Here is an 18640-nt window from a genome sequence, read left to right on the forward strand (position 1 = left end):
TCATGTGGTTGGTCTGAGAGCCCCTGTGGTTAAGGCAACAGCACTTACTGAGTCCCTACCATGTGCTGAGCTCTGAGGAAGGGGTTTCAGAGGCCCAGTGTGGTCTACAAATTGTCTCCAATGTCTACAAATTCTCTGACATACCTCCCTTAAGAGAGGAAGTTTAATTCCTCTTGCCTTGAATGTGGACCAGAACAAGTGACTCACTGCTAACAAGTAGGACATTGTGAAGGGGTGGTGTGTGATTTCTGAGGTGAGGTCGTAAGAGGCATCTCTGCTTCTACCTCATGCTCTCTGGGATCAATCACTCTCGGACAAAGCAGCCATCATGTAGTACAGAGAGGCCATAAGGAGGTGAAACACTGAGGCCAGCCCTAACTTGCCAGCCATGTGAGTGCACCATCTTGGAAATGGATCTTCCAGCCCCGGTCAAGCCTCCTGGGAGACCCCCACCAGAGCTACCGAGCTAAGTTGTTCCCAATTCCCTAACCATAGAAACCATCTGAGATAATAAATATCGATCGTTGTTTCAAGAGGCTAAATTTTTGGGCTCCTTCGCTACACAATAGGCAATCAGTACATCCAATAAAGGAAAGCCTCGTGCTGAGGCCACAGCTCTTCTACCTGACACCATTCAAGGCCTCTGGTGATGGACACCACCCTGGGGACCTCACTTGTCCCATCTGCTTGATCTCCAGAAAGTACATAAAGCACTTAGCACGTGACAGACACTCAGTAAGTGATGAACATTCTCAGAGAGCCGTGAGTGATGACGAGGCACACCGTGGGAATGGATGAAGGAGTAAGGAGATGAGGCAAAGAGAAACCTACTGCCCAGCTGAGGTGGGAGGCAGAGGTGAGAGCCCAAGCAGGCTGGCGGAAGGCTGGCTGGGAGGAGACCAGAGAGTTCCAGGGGGCTGAGGTCTGGGACAACAGAGCTGCAGGCAGTGGGAGAGAGAAGGCATGGCCCTAGGAAGCAGCCCTTCAGAACACGGCCCTGATGGCCCGACGCTGCCTCATCCTGGGGTACGCTTGCTATAAGGTTCTGGGAAACAGAGGTGTTCCTTTACCTTTCAATTTGCAGAAGAAGCCTGGGTGTGATCTGGTACAGGCACACATGAAAATTAGAATAACCATCTGATCTATAAATGTGTGCTGTTTGCCAGTTGGGGAGATGACAGCCAGCAGGGCCAGCCAGACATTACAAACTGTGCGGCCTCATACTTGGCGGGGAATAAAAAGGCATGACTGGGATCGTGATAGTGTTAGTAATAATAATGACAATGTGAACCCCTAATATTACTGAGAGTTTAGAGACTCTGTGCTTAGCACCTACTATGCAGAATCCCATTTATTCCTCCCAACAACCTGGTGAGGAAGGGACTGTTAGTAAACCCCACTTTCCTGGGAAGACCTGAGACCTAGTATGGGCCTGGCCAGCCTCAGTCCAAGAGGAGGAAACCCGTGTGTCTAGAGGCCCAGCCACAGACCCAAAGAAGCTCCAGCCAGGATGGGCCTCGCCCTGGGACAGCCTGGTTCTGCCTTCGTACCGCAGTGTTCAGTCTCACTGAATGTTTGAGTGCCGGGCTGAGCAGGGACCCAGTTAATTGGAAAGGGCATGAGGCAGAGGGTGGGGCTCAGGAACCAGGTGGGAGGAGCCCAGTTATTATACCTGAGTCACCAGGTCAGGCCTGAGGGGCAGTGAGGGGTCTTGGTACCGCTGAGCCCTACCTAGTAAGCTCAAGATTTTGAGACTCCTGAGTGCTCATGGCCAGCACGGGCCCCAAGCCGAGGCCAAGGCCCAGCCATCGGCGGAGGGGGTACATGGGCTTCCGAGGCCATGCTCTTGTTTTCAGTTTAGAGCCTCAGAAGCAGACCCTCCCCAATACTGGGCTCCATAGTGCTAGGAGAGCCTATGAAGAGAGGTCAAAATTTCTAATCCCTGACACTTGAGCTGAAAGGATGAGTGGAGCCAATCAGGCAGACCTGAGAGAGAAGAGGGTTCCCTTGTTCTCTGTCTCCATGGTCTAGCGAAGTATGTGGCACACGGGTGTGTGTTGCTTGGATGGATGAATGAACCGATGGATGGATGGATGACTGGGGGTGTCTGGACTCGGAAGCCAAAGAACCCAGGGGAGAGGCTATTGCAGCGAGGTTCGGGGAGGTTGCTGAGGCTAGGCGGAGGGGTGGGAGAGGAGATCCTAAGGCAGGAGAATGGACGGTGCAAAGCAAGGTGGCACGTGGGAGTGGATGGCTGGTGGCTCCAGTCTTTATGTGGGAGACACCACTGGAGGACAACAACATAATGAGCTCAGATGGACACCTGGAACTTGAGGTGAAGGAGGAACTGCGAGAGAGAGCTGGTGGACATCAGGGTTCCTGACCCCCAGGCCCAGCTGAGACTGGCCAGATTCTCAAAGGGGCTGAGCCCTGCTCTGCTAACTCTCCATATTCCGGGGGCAACCCCGGCCCCAAAGCGGGTCTGGAGGAGGTTCAAGGCCACGGATGGGCCCCAACTGTGTCAGCTTAACTTCGACCAGGTGCGGGCCCACTTCAGCCCGAGTTGGTCTGGTACTGAGCCCCCCAGCCCCAACCCGCCTGGCCCGTCTGCTCACCAGTGTGGCGCCCTGGGCATCTATCCAGTCAAGGTCCTGGCCCGCTGCGATCATACAGTGGATGTCTGCAATCATCCGCTGCTCAGGAGCCGCCCGCATCTCGTTGATTTTCTCTTGGGTGATGCCTGTGTAGGAAAGTGAGGACTGAATCAGCGCCCCGGGCCCAGGCCCCACCCGGGGAGGGGTGGCGGGGCAGATGGGCGAGGCACAGCTCCTACTCCCCAGGGTCTGCCGGGCAAGGGACTAGACAGCCACGCCCATGGGTCACTGTCCCCCAGGCCCAGGGAACACGCAGCCACGAACCGGCCCACTGAACAAGGGCCATTCCTGCCTGGTGCCCTGTAGGCACTACAAGAGTACTGGTTACTGTTACATATTCTGTTCCTCTATACCAGAAGTCCCTACCGTCCACCTGAGAGCCTCCAGCCGCTCAAATGGCTGGCTCTGCCTCACGCTGTAGACCCGGCCGGGATCACCTCCCTTGCTGACCTCCTCTGACCACCTATCGGACCGGGGGCTCTGCTGGTTCCCCTCATCCCGACCATGGCTGTGTTCGCGGCATGGTGCTTCATGAGTTTCCGTTATGGGAATGAATGAATGAATGAATGAATGAACGATTGAACGAACAAATATATAACTTCTGAATAGCACATCGAGTCCACTGAGGTGGAAGGACCCGGACAGATGTTCTGTAGCCTGAATCGCTGGCTAAAAGTCTAAGTGTTACTGGCAGCTACTAAATAGTATTTAAGGAGGGGAAAGTGACATGTTCTATACAAAGGTCCATTAGATCGAACATTCTGGGACAGAATTTGGGGGAGGTCTGTAAACTGGAAAGGAGAAAAAAAAAATTACAATTTCATTCGTGCTAACGTCGAACTGAAATATAGCATTTCCTTCCATGAGGCCGAGAGTCAAATCCACAGAACTAGCAATGCCTGTGGCTTGGTCACCAACAGAAAGTGCACCTATTTTCCTAACGTGTCATCTTGCTGTTTCGTGAATTAATCAAGTTTCTACATAACACGTTTAGGAATATTTTGGTAGCCATAGTTTAATATCATTGGGTTCCTTTATAATCAATCCTGTGATTGTGACAACCACATTTGAAAACACAATTCCTGAAGGGGGGCCCAGAGATTCACCAGATTGGTACAAAAACGAAGACGGTCGGAAGAAGACAGATAGGCAGAGCCCGGGTGCTGGGGAATGGAGGGACCCCATCGTGGTTATCACAGCACCCCAGGGGAAGGAACTCAAGGGCAGGGTCCCGGCCGGCCCTCACGCTGCGGCCAAGGGTCTGGATTTGAGCTTTCTGCGGAGACCTCCAGAAATATGTCCGCGTGCTGGTGGGGGTGGGCAGGTCTCTGATTGCTACTTTTGTTTCCTCTCTGAAGCTCATTTGTGAGCTGAAAACAGCCCACAGCTTATTTACCCCGGCCCCTGGCAGCCAGCATGGTGCCTGGCACCGAGCGGGCACTCGCGAATGTTCTTGACTCTTGATTATTTTCCCAAATGGGAATATATCTTTCTTGTGAATGTTTATTGAATTGGATTGTCACAGCTGACGAAGGGGAGACAGGGCCAGCTGAGGCTGCCTGCGTGTGTGGGTGACACGGAGGAGAACAACGCCCCCCTCCTGCCCAGCACGGTTTTCCAAGGGTCCTTTTTTGTCCTCAGCTTGTTAATCACCAGGATAACAATCGTAATGAGGACCCATCCCATTTCCTAGGCGCTGAGCATGAGGTGGGCACGTAGCCAGCTCACTGGCTGGGAATAACCTGTGCCCATGTTAGGGCGTGCCGCCCTGGTCTTACCCTGGTATGCCATGCACGTCTCGATGACATCCAGGGTGGGCTCATCCTCGCAGAGGTCATACGGCATGTTCCCATCCGAGTTGACAGCGAGTAAGTCGGCCCCACTGCAGACAGAGGGTGAGAGTGAGGCCCGGGGAGGTGTGGCTGGGGTTGGTCTGGCTGCCTCTGCCCTCTGGCCTCTCACACGCAGCCCCACTGTGCACCCCAGCGCCCCCAGCCCTTCTTCCTCGCTGGGGCACCCCAGCTAGGACAGCAGCTTCAGGACTCAGCTTCTCCCAGGAAAGCTGTCCCAGCAGACCTCCCCCGGCTTCCTGCTCTGTTGGGCCAGCAGGCAGGCACTTGGGGACAAATGTCAAAGTCCTCCCTGGTGACCATAACACAAATAACACGAATGGCCCTCTATGCACATCATCTTCTTTAATCTTCATACTAGTCCTATTGGGTTGTTCCTGTTGGCTATCTCACTCAAGAGGATACAAAGACTCAGACAAGTTCAGTCCCTTGTCTGAGGTCACACAGTGAGGATGTGGGAGGGTCAAGGCTCAAACCCCCACTCTATTTCAATCTGTGTCCCCCTGCAGAAACACCCTCAGCTCTCCCCCACTGTCTCCAAGTCCCAACCCAGAGGCTGACAGGACAGGGGCAGGAGAGAGCCTTGGGGCTCCCCAGCAGAACCTATTTTGGGGGCCAGTGGTTCCCACGTGTGGTCCTGGGCTGCCCTGCAGAATTCCCTGGGCATCCCTGAAATACAGTGCAACTTCCTGTACTCTACTCCAGACCCACTGAAACAATCTCTGGGGGTGGGGCTTGGGAGTGGATATTCTGAAGCCACGGCCCACATGATTCTGGTACAGATCAGCACTGGGGACCCACTGCACTAGGCTGGCACCACTCCCTTCCCTCTGGGCACCATCACTGATCAGGTGCTCCTGGCAGACTGAGTCACAGCCAGGTTCTCATCAGAGGTGTGGGCATGGACTACCAGTAAGTCTTCAGGCCGAAGGGCCCTGCACTGAGACCTCTCTGTGCTCCCATGTGCCCTTGGGCAAGCTGATCCACCTCTCTGAGCCTCTACAATCACCTCCATCGCCCCCTGCAGCCACCTGATGAGCTCCTGCGGCTTTGCCGAGACCTCCACTAAAGGTCACCTGCTCTTGGCCACTCTTCCTGACTCCCTAAACTCAGATGCTCTCCGTGGCCTCCCAGGACCCACCCTGTCTCAGCACTAGCACTGAAATGCCCTGGTTTCCTGCCCGGTCCCTTAGGACTTTTGCATCCCTGAGTGCCCAGTGCCCAGCTCAAGTGCCCACCAGTTATTAGATGAATTCAGTCGAACACACTTGAAATGGAATGTTGTCTTTCCTATGTGTTTACAGAACCTGAGCAAACTAGAAGGAACTCAAGGGCTGGAAAGGCCCATCAGAATGGCACATACAGAAATGGCCTTATTCCTAGGGAAAACATTGCTACCTGGTGCCCCTCAAAGCAGGTTCTACCCCCAGGGAAAAGCATGTAAGTAGCATTTGGGAGACAGGGCCAAGGAAGTATGCTTGCTTTTTTTTTTTTTTAATAGCAAAAGAAGCCAAAAATGGCAATAAGACATAAAGAGTACTAGCAGAGGAGTTGAGTATAAACTCATGGATTCACAGAGACAGAGAAAAAGAGATATAAAAAAGAGAAGGCTACCCTGATATGAAGCCAGACCAAACCCCTAAGGGAATGAACTCTACAGACCCACATCCCTCATGAACACAGATGCAAAAGTCCTCCACGAAATACCAGCAAACCCAACTCAGTAGCCCATCAAAAGGATTATACACCAAGACCAATGGGGATCATTCCCACAATGCAAGGGTGGTTGCTTTTATGTGATGTGTTAATATTTTGGGGGGAAACAGCACAAAGGGAGAGACAGAATGAAGAGAGACAAAGAGGAATGGGAAAGGCACACAGAGATGGAGGGAGGAAGGGAAGGGGGGGCAGAGGAGGAGAGAGAGACACAGAGACAGAGGTGGAGGGAGGGTGTGGGGAGAGAGACAGCAGCTCCCACGAGAGGTAAAGGAAATGGCACCCAAGACGAAAAGGAGAGAGGAGGGAGACCAAAGGCAGAAACAAAACCAACAGAGAACCACCAAAGGCAGGGCGGAGGCCGCCTCCGGGGGAGAGAGGGCCACGTACTACTGAACGAGGATTTTCACCAGGTTGATGTGGCCGCAGGTGGCCGCCGCATGCAGGGGCGTCCACAGCTCGTTGTCCTTGGCATTCACGTTGGCACCATGGGAAAGGAGCAGCTTGACAATCTCCTCAAAGTTGTCGATGCAGCACTGCAGGGGTGGTGGTGAGGGGGGACACAGGCAAGGTCAGCTTCCGCAGGGCCCCGGCCCCAGTGGGGACACGCCAGCTTCCCCTCAGGAGGCCACGAGGACAGTGGAGCCAAACTGTCTGAGTCTGAATCCAGCTGTATGACTTACATGCCGTGTGACCTTGGGCAAGCCACATAACCCTTCTGAGCCTCGGTTTCCCCACGAGTAAGTTCTTAGTATTCAAGATACAAATATAAGTGAAACGTAAAAAGCATAAGGGGGTGGCAGTAAGATGCTTTGCAAGTGTTGGTGAAATGAAAGGAAATTTTGAATGAGGCTTTAAAATCTTCTTCTTTTTTAATTCCTGAAGGCTTTCTTCAAACAAAATTGTATGGACGACTGTAACTTAGAGAACGAATACGTTCAAGGAAGGCTGCTCGGGTTGGAGCAGGAGTGGGTGTCGGTGGGATGAGGGGGCTGTTGGGGGGAGTCCCTCTTCCTGGCGGTCGCCTCCAAGGTGTGGCCCTAGGTCAGTCTGCTACCTCTCCTGACCCAGGAGCTCTGTTCTTAGGGAAGCCCCAAGTAACCAAGACTCCCCCCAGAGAACCCACCTCCACATCAGGGCTCTGGGGACCCCGATATAGCCCCTGAAAGGACACAGCCATGTCTGTGCTCCCGCCTGTCCACATGGAGGTCAGTCCTGGTGAGAGGGAAGACTCTCTGCAGCCCCCCCAGAGAGACAGAGCTCTGACAGCCATTAGAGCACTCACACTCCAGGGACAGAGGGAGAAAGACTCCAAGGGGACAGAGGGGTCTAAGCCCACAAAGCAGAGAGAGGTGAGAACAGAGGAGGAAGACAGGGAGTCACTTTATAGACCAGGATGGAGAAGCCAGCAGGGGACGAAGCAGGGATCTGGGCTCAGTACTCCCCATCCACGTAGGGGCTTGGCCCTCATGCAATGCGAGATGTTGCAGAGTCATATTCAGAGGAGCAACATAATCAGACTTATTTTAAATCTTCCCTCTGGGTGCATGTGGAGAACAGACTGCAAGTGAGCACTTTTGGGGGAGGAGAGGGACAGTGAGAATCTGTGTTGAAATCATCCAGTTAAGAGATGATGGTGGCTGGGCCTCCAGGAGTATCTCTGGGCATAGGGAGAAGTGACTGGATGTCAGCAGAAGGATCAGGGGCACCTTTGGGAACCCACGACCCTGGCTGTGGGGATGGGGTAGGGGGCCATGGTACCTGACCCCATCTCCAGCAGAGCCAGGGCTCAGCACCAGAAGGGCATGTGGGAAAGGAGCAGCTGTTCACACAGATGATGCCAGAGATCCAGATCCCCTTTCTGCTCCAGCCGGTCTGGGGTTGGCTGGGTCTGAGGGCATCTCTCCAGAAAGGCGGGGTACAGGTGACTCAAGGAAGTGTGGAGCTGCCTCAGGTGGTTGAGAGAACCATGCAGTGGCACTGCGTGGCCAGCAGAGGGCGCCAAAAATACCGGAGTGGGGCTGTGGGGACCTGCGAGGGGCCCCAGGCTGTCTGTGGCAGGGAGGTGGGTCTGAGGAGCCCCTGTCCATAGGAGGAGCGGCCCATAGAGAACCCACCCTTAGGGCTGCAGAAAACATGAGGATGGGGTGGCGGGGGAGCTCAGGTTGAAAGGAGAGGGGACGGTGCACCCAGAATTGCAGTTTTGTGAGAGGGATGCCCAGCCTTAAAGGCCCGGCCAGGGCAAGGGCTGGGTTTGGGGTGCTTGCTGGGGTGGTCGGTGGTGGAGCGGGCAGGCCTCCTCCCCTACACTCCCCCAGGTGGGAAATGGCACCTGCAGTTGGATGACGCCTCCCGCCCCCTCCCTTCCCACATCGAATCTAGCACCGGGTGGGGATGCCGGCTCCTAAACCCCTGCCCCCAGCCCCACTGTGCTGGTGAGGCTTCACGGTCTCTCCCTGTCTCTCCCCTTCCCAAAGCCTCCACCCAGCGAGCGCCCTCATCAAACCATCAGTCTCAGTTTACAAACCCCGAAGGCTCCCTGTTGCCTAGAGAAGAGCCACACTCCTTTGCCAGGCGTGTGAAGCTGCTTCTTAATGTGCTCCTCGGTCGGAAGGAGCGGCAGCGACAGTAAGGACAGCCCCCGGCGGCGGAAACAGCCTGTTGCTTCACCAGTAACCACTGTGAGTGCAGTGGAGGGCCACTGGGACCACCTCGCTAACCTTTGGCCACGGACTGCCTCATTCGCTCCTCAGAACAACATTCCGAGTGCTCCAGGGCCCCCATTCGGCTAGCGGCTACTGCCCTGCACGGGGCAGATGCACAGGACAGCCCACCATCCCGAACATTCTACTGGATGGTGCTGTCCCTAAGCCTCGGTTTCCTGAGCTGTAAAATGGGGTTGATAATATTTCAAAGGGCTGTTGTGAGGATCAACTTACGCTTCACAAAAGTGACTCTGCACAGATGCGAACAATGTGACGGATTTTAATAATGATAGTGCCATCTCATATTTATGCAGTGTCGGGAGATGCTTGAAGGGCTGTTATGGGTATTCATTTAATCCTCACAACAACCCCGTGTTGTGTGTGCTTGTTATTCTGATTTCACAGATGAGGAAAGTGAAGCACAGAGAGCTTCAGTAAGTTGCCCCAGATCACACAGCTAGATTTAGTGGATGCGGGACACCCTGTGGACAGGAAAAGCAGCCAAAAGGACACATGGGAAGCCACTGGGCTGATGGCCAGGGGTGGGGCTTGTTCCTGGGGCTCCTGGGTGGGGGCAGCAGCCAGTCGTCGTCCATCCCTTCCTGCCCTCGTGGGGACAGGAAGAGGCTCTCACCAGCTCGGGGGTCTGGCAGCCTGGCCTCCCGCTCGCCAGGTTGCCTACAAGTCCTCCTGCTCAGAAACTTGGGCCAAGGCACAGGGAGGCTTCCCTGTGTTCATTAAGTCAGCATGCACATACTGAGCACCCACTGTATGCCAGCATGGGGAAAGACACTAGGACATATCAATGAGCAAGAGACATGGGCTCTGCCCTCATGAAGCTGAGTCTGGGCAGAGGGAGGCCAACATCAAATGCTCAGGCTAATGGCTCAAATGGCCACCGAGGGCGTGCTCAGAAGGTAAGGATCTTATAGCACAGCACAGCTCTTGGGCCCTTGCCACCCACTGGGGCTAACCAGGGCACATGCCCACATGCCATGAGAAATGCGGTGGGGAGGAGCCAGCGTGTGGAAGGACCAGAAAAGCCACATGGCTGGAGCCTCATGGAGAGCCGGGAAGCATGGAGGGCTGGCCAGGGGCCAGGCCTCGAGGAGCCTTGTGGAAAGACACAGAGTGTTTTGAGTAACATGAGACTTTGACCTGAGCATCCCTGCAGCCACTGCGTGAAGGATGAAACAGGGCAGGGCAACTGAATGCTGGGGACCAGCTAGGGAGGCTAGGCCATCACACTGCCCTAGAAAGGGTGCGTGCTGTGACTGTTCCCAGTTCAAGGCCACAGATCAGGGCGTGTGAGCCCGGGCAGGTCACATGGCCTCCCTGTCAATCCCCTTTCTCACCGGGGTGGAGGGATGCCTTGGTGGGTGTGAATAAACATGCTTCATAAACTTCAAGCTCAAAACAAACTTGCTTTGTTTGTCAAGCCTCTTGCTGGGCAGTGAGGATGCAGTGGACAAAGGTTCCCTGTCCCTGGAGGCCGTGTGTGCACGCGCATGTGCTCACAGGGGCTCCGTGGGCGTGTTTGTAACAGACACATGTCTCTCCCCCAAGTAGAGAAGAGCCTTTCAGATGAGGCCGCTGAGGCTTCCTTTCCCTCCCTCCCTCCTGCCTGAGGGTTCTGGGCAGGAAAAAGCAGGGAGGTGGGGTAACTCTTCAGGTGGGGGGCAGGGATCCAGGGACCCCAGCGAGCCTGGCCTTACCTGGTGCAGGGCTGTGAGTCCATCCTCATTGCACAAATCAGGGCTGACCTTATTCTTCAGGAAGTAGCGTACTGCAACAGAGGGGAGAGGAGTGAGCATCCCATCATGCACCGGGTGTGCGGCGATGTGAGGGGCCCGGGGAAGACCCCCATTCCCCCAGGTCCTGACGCTAACCATCTTGTTGATTCTTTACAACAGGCATGGGAGGATGAGGAAGCAGCTGTGGGGAAACTAGGAGTGAGTTGGGAAGGGCGGGGAGAAGGCCATCCATTCCACAGGACAAATACCAGGTCAGCACCCCCAGCAGGTGCTGGGGAAAAGACGAGGTCTCAGGCGCAGTGGGGGATGGACGCGGGCCCTCAGCTCCATCCTCCTCAGCCCCAGTTCCTGGTGCCACAGCCCTGCGGCATCCTTGGCCTGAGTGTGAACTGAGGTCCGCGCGGAGGGGAGTTTGAGGCCTCCACCAGGCTTCTGGCAAGAGGTGAGGTCTCCGGCAGGCTGTGGGTTAGGAGTGGCGGGAGTCTGCAGAGGGTATGGTCAGAGCCTCTGGAGCCGCCCTGTCCTCTGCAGAACCACTTGCACATCTGGCTATTGTTATAGCTTTTGAAACTTAAATTCATAAAAATTCAAAAGTCATGTCCTCAGTTGCTCTGGCCACACTTCAACTGCTCAACAGCCACATGTGGCTACCATACTAGAAAGTGCAGAAAGTTCTATTGGGCAGCGCTGGTTTGGGCCATCATAAATGGAAATTAGCCCCATAGCCCGCTGTTAAAGGCCGTCCATGGCTCCCCACTGCTCTGGGAGCAAGATCCAAAACCTTTACGAAGACATACAAGGTCCATGTGATGTGATCCCTTCTGAAGGCCTCCATCTTGCACAGTCCAGGGGGCACCATTCACACTGCCGTCTACAGGACCGGCATCTCCTAGGGCAGTGCAGTGCGCAACTTGCTCGGCAGTACACAGCGCTCCTCCCTCCCTCCCTACCTCTCCAGTCTCATTTTTAAAGCTCCACACATCTTCCACAATGGTCTTCCATCAGGTACAGAGTCACTTTACATCCTCTGGCCTCTGAGCTTTTGCATAGCCTGTTCCCACTGCCTGGAAGCGTCAATCATCTACCCATGTGTCCATTCATCCATCCACCCATCTACCAGCCAGCCAGCCCCATTCAGGAATCCACTCCTAACACACACGCAGGCACGTACATGCATGCACGCACGCGCACACACCCCCATGTGCCTCACTCCTCAACCTTTAGGTCTCAGCTGAAACTCCCCAGATGAGGGCACCCACAGTTCCTATACATCTCATTTATAGCCTTTCACAATGATAATTACATAACTATCTGGGTAATTAGGGGCTTTGGGTCTGTCTGCGGTAGGACACTAAGCCCCAAGGGGGCAGGACAGTGACCTGGCGCTGACTGTCCTTTCCCTAAGGCCTGGCACACGGTAAGTCCTCAGCCACTCTTCCTGGACCCTGACCTCATCAGCAGCCTCTCCAGCTCTGAACAAACCAGACCACCCCGCCTGTCCTGTGACAGCCCCTGTCATATGCGGCGCTGCCTACAGGCCCCTCCCAGATGCCCCCGTAGCTGGTCGCCGCCTCAGCGCTGAGTAAGATTTATGGCAAGGCCACTGATCACTGAGGCCCACCCTGCCCATCCACGGGCTGGGGGGAATGCCCTGGGCCGGGCAGGTGGCCTTTGGGAGAGTAGAAGTGGCCACTGTGTTCCTACTATGTAGGAGGGGTTTGGAGAAGGTTCTGCTCACATGAGGCAAGGGTTCAAATCCCACGGTAGGGGTGGGGGGGGTGGGGGGGTGGGGGGTGGACCAGGCTTCCTGTCCCAGAAGACGCTCCTTGAGGGAGAAATTACACACCAGCTGCCAAAAGCGTTTGTGTGCAGTAATTATCAGGGTGTTCTCCGTGCTCCTGGGAGCCCCAGATGTGGAATTACTCCCATGGCGGGCAGTTATCTTCAGCCCAAAGGTGCGACAAATCACCCCCATCTCTACAGAGTACCCGTCGTATGTAGGAGCCAAGGCCCCCTTGTGAGTGCGCTCTGCTCCAGCAGGGAGCCTGGCCCCGGACACCTCACCGGAGCAGAGACCCCACTGCCCGCACCCAGGGCACGACCAGGCCTTCCTGCCTCCGGTTCTGCAAGGAAAATGATTCCTCCATCCATCGTGTCTTCTTACTGAGCCCGTCCTCTGCACCCAGGTCCGCGCAGACTGCCTTCTCTCCTGGGTCCCCATCTGTAATTACTACCCCCGTGGAAGAGACGGAGGGTCCAGGTCACACACAACCAAGCAGAGCAGGTCGGACGCTCGGACTCCGAAGGCCAGACAGTGGGCCCCGGGGCTGCTCGGCGCTGCCCCTGAGGCCGGAGCAGGAAGCAGGGCTGTAGGGGCCCTGACAGCCGGTGTGGGGAGGAGGGGGACAGCAGTGGCCTCTGCTTCTGCAAGCTTCGGAGCCCCCGGGGCCCCAGCCGGGCCTCCTCCTGCAGACAAATGGGCTCAGCAATCTACACGCTGGACAGAAGAAACACCACAGGTCCTGGGGGGGCACCGAAGGGTCTTTCGGGGCCATGTTAAATGTGAGCTTGCCTCCTCCCACTTCCTGTTTAAAACCCTCTCGTGGCTCCACCTTGCTCCAAGAATGAAGTTCACAGTCCTTTCGTGGGGCTGGCCCACTATGGTACACGGGCCGAATCTGGCAGGTAACCTGTGCCTGTAGATCACGTTGTTCACTGCAACACACCTGTGTTCATTTGTTTACATGTAGCCTGAGACTGCTTTCACCCAACAGCAGAGCCTGTATGAGCCACACAGCCTAAAATATTTACTATCTGGCCCTTTACAGGAAAGGTTTGCAGACCCTGGTCTTCAAGGCTCTGCATGGTGGGGTCCCACCTACAGGGTGGCCACCTTGCCCCATTCCAAGGGGGCGTTGCTCTCATCATAGTCTGTGTGAATGCCTTGCCTTGGAGTTGTGCAGTGTGCAGCTTGTTCAGCTGTACCTGGCAGTCACATCTCCGTACCTCTCCAGGCTCATCTCTTGCTCTCCAAGCACCTTGCACAATGGAGGAAGCTGGCTTGGGGGTGTCTCGGGAGTCAGCTAGGGCTCAGGGAGCACAAACACAAGTGGGGCATGCTCTCCCTCTAGCCAGCCGTGTCCACACGTGGTGGCCCACACTTAGGTCAGCTCCCCATTCCCCAAGCCCCAGCTCCCAGGCTCGGCCACTGGTTTGTCAGCGTGAGCCATCTGTTCTTGCACATTTGCTCAGCTAGGGCTGTAAGCAAGTTACTCCTCCTCTCTGCGCCTCAGTGTCCTCATCTGTAAAATGGGGATCACAGCCATGGCTCCTTTGTGGGGTTGCCCTGAGGATTAAGTAAGAAAATACCTGAAAGCTACTACCATCATTTATTTTTTTTTAAATACAAAGGAAAAACAACCACTAAGCTCCTGCCTGGTCCGGCCAGGTGCTGGGCACTGGGGACGTAACCATCGACATCTTGCATTTCCAAGAACGCTTGCCTTGGCTGCAAAGGACAGGGCCATCTCTCGAGAGAGAGCCCCGAGCACCTGCTGGTTCGAGAACCACAACGCGGTGGTGCCCACTGCCCCCCGTGCAAGCAAGGTCCCACTAAGACGGCAAGGAGGTGGCTCCCACCCTCCTCTCCTACATTCCCGCGGCTGGCACCAACCCTGTCCCTCCGCCCACACCTCCCTGGCAATCTGGCTGGAATCTGAGCCAAGCAGGGCCATCTGCTCCCCTCCATCTCCAGCTGTAACGAGTGAGGCTGAACCGACCCATCTCGGCAGGAAGCGGGTGGAGGCTGCCTCTGCAGGGAGAAATCACTGCTGATAAGCTTGTGGGGTGTGTTTCTTTTTTGTCACCTGACCCCCTGTACCCCGCAGAGCAGACAGCCTGACCTCGAGCCGCACACTGACAAGCTACCACAGGTGTGGTTCTGCTCCAGGCCCGCGACGGCCAGGGGCGTCTGCCCAGTGGAGGTGGACCTCGGGCAGTCCACGCCAGTCAGGGGCGCTCCATCTGGCCATGTGACTTGCACAATCACGTTGGTGGGGTACCCTCCTCCCTCCCCATCTCACCTCCTTTTCCACCCAGCACCCAGCAACGAGGCCCACCTTTCCACTGTCTCTGAGGCGCTGCATGATCTAACCTCTGCCCCTTCCCGAATCCCTCAGTGACTGGGTCACTCACGCTGGCTTCTTTCATTTCCCAAGTCAAGATGAAACAAAACAAAAACTGGGCTCCTCCAGGCTTTACACACACAGTTTCCTGTGCCTGGAGCCCTTGTTCTTCTCACTCTTGGGCCAGCGAACTCCTCTTCAAACTTCAGATTCCAGCTGAAATGCCGCCTCCTCTGAGAGGCCTTCCCTGATCACCCCAATCTCAGTCGAGTAGCCTGGGTAGCTCTCTCCCATAGTACCTTGCATTTCTGCATTTCAGCTTCACAGTAGCACCTCTCCCAATTTGTAATTACAGGGTGATTAGTTAGTAGATAGTAATTATATCATTCTTTGTTTAGTTTTTTGGGCTCCACGAGGGAGCCTGGCTCCTAGCAGGGGCTCCAGGATTATCTATTGTAGCAAGAGCACCTGAAATCTACTCTCTCAGCAAATTTCTAGTTCTCAATATAGTATTATTATCATTAACCACAGTCACCATGCTGTACATTAGAGCCTATATACCTACAACTTTGAACTCTTTGACCAACATCTCAGGAAAAAAGGTAACTATATAAGAAGATGGGTACGTTAATTAGCTTAACTGTATTCATCATTTCTACATATATATATAAACATCCTGTTATACACCTTAAATATACACAATTTTTATTAAAAAATAAAAATGAACAAAAGCAGTATCTATTGTGTGAATGAACAAAGGAAGGAAGCGAGGGAGGAAGGGAAGAATGCTCTGGGGCCCCACAGAGCTGCCTGCTCCTGGGGCCACAGGACCGTGGGGACAGGCGCACAGCCCTGCAGACACACCGCAAGGCAGGTGACTCATGAACTGAAAAGCAACAATATGGATTCTGTGCAGAAATGAAGCAGCAAATCTCTGTCCCTCAGCCTCTACAGACAACAGGATCAGGCAGCTGACTGGAGCAGTCCTTCGGCCCAGTCCCGGGCCAGGGTCCCAGACCTGACGCCCCTGGGTGTTCTTCGTGCAGCCAGCGTTAACTGTGCTCAGCGCTGTGGTAAGCCCTCTGTCCGTCCCTCCATTAGTCCTCCTGATCCAGTATGAGGATTAATGACCTGCTATTATTATTGCCCCAATCCACAGATGGGAAAACCTGCTATTACTGCCCCAAGCCACAGATAGGAAAACTGAGCTATTACTGCCCCAATCCACAGATGGGAAAACTCAGGCTTGAACGAATGAAATGACTTGCCCAAGGGCACATGTCTGGGAATGGCAGAGCTTGGCTTTCTAATCCCGGCTGGCTGCCTCCAAAGGCTGAACACTCAACCACTTGGCTAGAATGGTGCCCAACAAGGGCCGGGAAAGGGAACGTGGGCAGCCAAAAGACGAGGAGGGTGAATGCAAAAGAGAGCCACAGAGATGAAGAGCTAGAATGGTCAAGATCATCACCGGTAGTTCAGCGTTCAGTACTCGATAATAACGACAGTGATCTAATAGTCACCACAACGACCTTGTTAGTGCAGTTTGCAGATGAGGATGTGGAGGCCCAGAGGTTAACACTTAGCCTCAGGGCCCGTGGCAAATGAGCGGAAGCTCTGGGGCCCACGCAGCAGCCCGAGCACCAACGCTTTGTCTGTCTTCCTGCTGCACCTCCATTCTAAGTAGACCCCACCCTACTCAATTCCAGGCACCCTGCTGGCACCACCAGCTGCCGCCCCCCCCACGGGGCTGCTCCCCGTCCATGGAAAACCCTGCCCGCCTCGATCCCACTTCCTCCTCTTCCTCAGGTCCCAGGTCGGCCTTGCCTAGAGTCTCACAGGGTCCAGCAGGTACAGCCTGGTCAAACCAGTTCCTCCGCCTGCCCTTCGGCTCTACCCCTCCCCAGGGTGCTCTCCGGGGTCCCAGGGGGCCCAGCATGCTGCTCAGACAAGGCCAGAAGGACCAGGACTCTCAGAAAGGTTGTCCTGGGTCCTCAATGCAGGGAACCTCCAAAATCACTCCACGGAGCAATTTCAACCTTTCCACCTACCACTGCTCCTCCCTGGAGCAGAAACAGCCAGAAATAGCTGCTTCCAGGGAAGCCCAGCCGCCTGGGGCTGGGGGTGGAGACTCAGGCGAGTCTGATGGTGACTTCTGCAGTGGCTGGTGCAGCCCGTCCCACTTCCAGGCGCTTCACCCCAGGAACCGGGCGATGACTCAGCCGTGATGGGGGGTGGGCGAGGGGGACCCAGGCTTCCCTCAAAGTCACATCCCCAGGCGCAGGCCCCAGGAGCCAGGCCTCTCTCTTCCCCAGGGAGCCTCCCTCCAGGGCCCATCTGGAGAAAAAGGGTCAGACAAATGACAGCATTGGCAAGGAAGAAGGGACCTTGGAACCCGAGTGCATGGCTGGTGGGCATGTGAAACAGAGCAGCTGCTGTGGAAAAGTCTGGCGGCAGCTCAAAAAGTAAATGTCGAGTTAGCATGTGACCCAGTGATTCAGATCCTAGGTATGTATCCAAGAGGAATAAACACAAACGTCCACACAAAAACTTGTACACAAATGTTTATAGTAGCGTTATTTATAGTGACCCTTAAGTGGAAACACCCAGGTGCCCATCCATGGATGAGTAAATAAATAAAATGTAGTTTGGTCATACAGTGGAATATTATGCAGCCATAAAAAAGAACGAAATGCTGACACACACTAACTATGGATGACCCTTGAAAACATCACACTAAGGGAAAGAAGCCAGACACAAAAGGCCACATATGGTATGATTCCATTTATATGAAATTTCCAGAATAAGCAAATCCATAAAGATAGAAAGTGATTCGTGGTTGCCTGGGGCTGAGGGGAAGGGGCCCTGGGGTGTGACAGCTAATGGGTCAGGGGTTCATTCGGGGTGATAAAAATTTTCTGGAACTAGATAGTGCTAATGGTTGTACAACCTTATGAATATACTAAAGACCCAAACGGCACACTTTAAAAAGGTAAATTTTGCGGTGTGTGAGTGATATCTCAATTAAAAAAAAAAAAAAAAGAGGAAGGGGCTCCAAGGTGGCCTTGAGCATCCTGCTGAGAGCTCTTTCCCCTGCCAGCCCAGGGGTTCTGTGAGGTCAGCACAGTATCTGTCCCATTCACTACTGTACCCACAGAGCCTAGGACAGCGGCCGGTATGCAGTAGGTGTTCAAGTCTTACTTAATATAAGGGGAAGGAAGAAGGAGGCCGCTGGCCACCTGGTTCCTTCAGGGCCCTGCATGATCTGGCCTCTGTCCACCTCTCCCAGCATCTTCCCTCCCAACCACCAGAGACCCTTCCAGGACCACCATGCACCCCCCTCTCTCTTAAATCTCCAGGCCTTCTCACAGGCTATCCCTCTGCCTGACTTTCTCTGCCTTCACTTCGTCTGGTTAATTCTTAACCAGGTCTTGGGTTAAATGTCACTTCCTCTGTGAAGTCGGCTCCCAGGCTGGGTGAGGTACCCTTCTCACGTGCTTTCTGTTCCCTCTCCAAAACACTTAACACTGTAATGTATTTGTGTATGGATTTGTCTGTGTCTTTGCTAGAATATAAGCTCTGGAGGGGTGGGAGAGAGGAACCGTAAATTTTTTAGCTACTATGACATGGTTTGAGCTCCTGGTCAATATCTGATGACTGCAGCTATAAACAGAGTCTGCCTAGTCTCTACCCAAGCCTCAGAACTGGCCAGAGCATCCTCTCTTGGGTCGTTCTATGCTTCTTCCTCCGGACAACAAGGCTCCTGGACCAGGCGACAGACATTTCCATCTCAGAGAGAATCTTCATCCCTTGACTTATACAAAGAGGCCAGTTTCTCTC

General features: G+C 54.5%; 1 protein-coding gene across 2 annotated transcripts in view; it reads right to left on the bottom strand.

Moving 5' to 3' along the window:
* PPP1R16B (protein phosphatase 1 regulatory subunit 16B) overlaps positions 1–18640 on the bottom strand; it is a 92912-nt gene that overhangs the window by 12549 nt on the left and 61723 nt on the right. For both annotated transcript variants that reach the window (XM_032420190.1, XM_032420191.1), the window contains exons 3-6: positions 10641–10711; positions 6611–6756; positions 4433–4536; positions 2616–2740 (exon numbers count right to left, since the gene is read on the bottom strand). In XM_032420190.1, the coding sequence (XP_032276081.1) occupies positions 2616–2740; positions 4433–4536; positions 6611–6756; positions 10641–10711 (446 nt within the window). The remainder of the gene's footprint in view (positions 1–2615; positions 2741–4432; positions 4537–6610; positions 6757–10640; positions 10712–18640) is intronic.

Source organism: Phoca vitulina, unplaced genomic scaffold (genome assembly GCF_004348235.1).
Source record: "Phoca vitulina isolate PV1807 unplaced genomic scaffold, GSC_HSeal_1.0 scaffold22, whole genome shotgun sequence".
Taxonomy (NCBI): Eukaryota; Metazoa; Chordata; class Mammalia; order Carnivora; family Phocidae; genus Phoca; species Phoca vitulina.